The 3,249-nt window shown below is 49.5% G+C and overlaps 1 protein-coding gene across 1 annotated transcript; it reads left to right on the plus strand.

Moving 5' to 3' along the window:
- Positions 1–686: 686 nt before the first annotated feature.
- Positions 687–1,862, plus strand: Htr1b (5-hydroxytryptamine receptor 1B). The gene has a single exon (XM_026411247.2). The coding sequence runs from the start codon at positions 687–689 to the stop codon at positions 1,860–1,862; it is 1,176 nt and encodes a 391-aa protein (XP_026267032.1).
- The last annotated feature ends 1,387 nt before the right edge of the window (positions 1,863–3,249 follow it).

Genomic DNA, 3,249 nt, shown 5'->3' on the forward strand with positions numbered 1-3,249 from the left:
CCTCTTGCGGCCCCTTCTCCACGGGGCAGCTCGCCCAACTGGTCTGCGCGTGAAAAGAGAGGGAGGACAGCTACAGCGCAAGGCGCCTCGCGGCTCCCAGACTTCACCCCACCCAGCTTGGCGGCTGCAACCGCCGCAGGAAAGTGCCCCAGCTTGGGGCGGGGGTCGGGAATGCAAGACCAAGATTCTTGGCTGGCCTGCAAGCTTTGGTCTCTACTGCTAGAAAACTCCTGCGGGCGGAGTGTGCAGATACAGGAGCGCCCAGGTTAGGAGATGCTGAGCCCTGAGCAATAGGGTAAGAGATCCCACTTGACCCAGCCCCTATCTTCAAGCAATACCTCTCCCTTCTCCACTTTGTTTCTCCAGAGAGCAAAACCAGAGCTGGGCTGGGTGGGTCAGTTCTTCAGGTACCAGGGCTAGGACAGGGCGTGGAGAGGAGCAGTCAGTAACGCAGACGCAGCGCCAGGCGCACTGGAAGTGCAGAGGACGCGCCCGCCTGCTTGCCTGCTGCGCGGGTGACCTCTAGTTTCAGCTAGGAACCTGGGCGGAGGAGTTACAAAGAAACCCACGGAACTGACTTCAAGGCGAGACCTGACTGTGGTCTCTATGAACCTTCCATTTTCTGCTGTCCTCCTCGTCCGCTCCATGCCCAAGAGCTGCGCTCCAGAGCTAGGGCCAGAAGAGCCATGGAGGGACCGAGTGTTCAGTGCGCCCAGCCGCCGCCCGCGGGATCTCAGATCGGGGTACCCCAAGCCAACCTCTCTGCTGCTCCCTCCCACAACTGCAGCGCCGCCGAGAGCTACATTTACCAGGACTCCATTGCCCTGCCCTGGAAAGTACTGCTGGTTGTGCTGCTGGCGCTCTTCACCTTGGCCACCACGCTTTCCAATGCCTTTGTGATTGCCACGGTGTATCGGACCCGGAAGCTGCACACCCCGGCTAACTATCTGATAGCTTCCCTGGCCGTCACCGACCTGCTCGTGTCCATCCTGGTGATGCCCATCAGCACTATGTACACGGTTACAGGCCGCTGGACACTGGGACAGGTGGTCTGCGACTTCTGGCTGTCGTCGGACATCACCTGTTGCACTGCTTCCATCATGCATCTCTGTGTCATCGCCCTGGACCGCTACTGGGCCATCACGGATGCCGTGGAGTATTCAGCTAAAAGGACTCCCAAAAGGGCGGCTGTCATGATCACTCTGGTGTGGGTCTTCTCCATCTCTATCTCTCTACCGCCCTTCTTCTGGCGTCAGGCCAAAGCCGAGGAAGAAGTGTTGGACTGCTTAGTGAACACCGACCACGTCCTCTACACGGTCTACTCCACGGTGGGTGCTTTCTACTTACCCACCCTGCTCCTCATCGCCCTCTACGGCCGCATCTATGTGGAAGCCCGCTCGCGGATTTTGAAACAGACGCCCAACAAGACCGGCAAGCGCTTGACCCGAGCCCAGCTGATCACAGATTCCCCTGGGTCCACGTCCTCTGTCACCTCCATTAATTCGCGGGCTCCCGATGTGCCCAGCGAATCTGGGTCTCCAGTATATGTGAACCAAGTCAAAGTTCGAGTCTCTGACGCCTTGCTGGAAAAGAAGAAGCTCATGGCCGCTAGAGAGCGCAAAGCCACCAAGACCCTGGGGATAATTTTGGGAGCTTTTATTGTGTGCTGGCTGCCCTTCTTCATCATCTCCCTGGTGATGCCTATCTGCAAGGATGCCTGCTGGTTCCACATGGCCATCTTTGATTTCTTCACGTGGCTAGGCTATCTAAATTCCCTCATCAATCCCATCATCTATACCATGTCCAATGAGGATTTCAAACAAGCATTCCATAAACTGATACGTTTTAAGTGCGCAAGTTGACTTGCCAATTGCAGTGGGGTCGCCTAAGCGACCTTTGGGGACCAAGTTGGGTCTTTCCACAGGTAGGTGGAATCTTCTTTCGCTGTTACTGGGTCCGAACAAGGCTCTCTCTTCTGGGCAAGGGCAATGGATCCTGAGAAGCCAGGACAGCCCTGAGAGCTCTGAAAGGAGAACTGTTCAAACTAAATGTAGAGCTTCCCTGCTGAGGAGAAGGTTCACCTCCTCCCCTCAAACCTTGGGCTCAGCACAGATACTGCGGCAGCCAATCACAAATGGGTTTGCAACTTAAAAATTGATGATGGATAGGTGATCCCTGCCCTGCTTTAGTATCACGGATGATGTCCTCTAAAGCCAGTGGTACTTGTAGTTGTTGTCTGAAGCCTGTCTGAGACAGATCTACAAACAGCCTGGCAGTACTTGAACTAGACACTTAATACCCTGTGTTTTGGGGAGAACATTGTGTTACAGCTTAATTTAAGAACAGTTACTTTGGCATTCTTCAGTCTTCAGTTTTTGTTTATTTAAACTTGGTTGGAGAAACTTGTGGATTTGGTGCTTCAAACCCTAAATGTGTCTTGGGTGGCGCAGAGAACCCTGAAGAGTTAACAGCAAAATTCTGATGCTAAGATCTCTATTTTTATTATAATTGAAACTATATAGGGTGGGCGGGTGGGAGTGGGAGATGGGAGTGATATATTGAGAATCAACACCTATGATTGTTTTCTGCAGATTTCTAATTTTTTAAATTCTTGTTTAGTGATTGTCAAACTGCAACTTTCACAACTCAAAATATTTTGTGTGCTAGTGCCAAAGTCTGCAGATTACTTTATTTTTCCTCCTGATTTCCATGTGCTTGTCATTTTACACACTCAAATCCCCATAAATGAAGGGTATAATGGGCAATTCAGCCCAAAGTGCTGCTATGTCTTATTAATGCAGTCGGTTAAACTGATTAGTATTAGATATTTACTGTTCCTTGAAAAGAAAAGTATCTCTCTTCTTTATCCAATTAGGTGAAATGTAAAGAAGACTAATGAAATAGGAATGGTTTTTTATACAGTTAAGGAATGAGGGGGGCAATGGAGGATGTATATTTTGACTTGTAAAAAAAATCTTAAAATGCATGAAACATTTTTTTCTGATAGTCATTTGCACTCTCCTCCCCATCTGTGATTCCTTTGTGTGTGAGCATATAAAGTAACCAGGAAAACTAGTTTTCTTCTCCAGAAATCTTCAATATGCAGCAAGAGCCCTAAAATTTGTATGTATTGGGATAGGAGAAAGAAACTTGTTTCATTTTTCTTGCTATTAAAGTTTGGGTAGGAACAAAGATTATTAGAAAATAAAATGCAAGAAATTTTGAAAAGCTTAGAGAGGCTGAAATTGA

Source organism: Urocitellus parryii, chromosome 8 (assembly GCF_045843805.1).
Source record: "Urocitellus parryii isolate mUroPar1 chromosome 8, mUroPar1.hap1, whole genome shotgun sequence".
Classification (NCBI taxonomy): domain Eukaryota; kingdom Metazoa; phylum Chordata; class Mammalia; order Rodentia; family Sciuridae; genus Urocitellus; species Urocitellus parryii.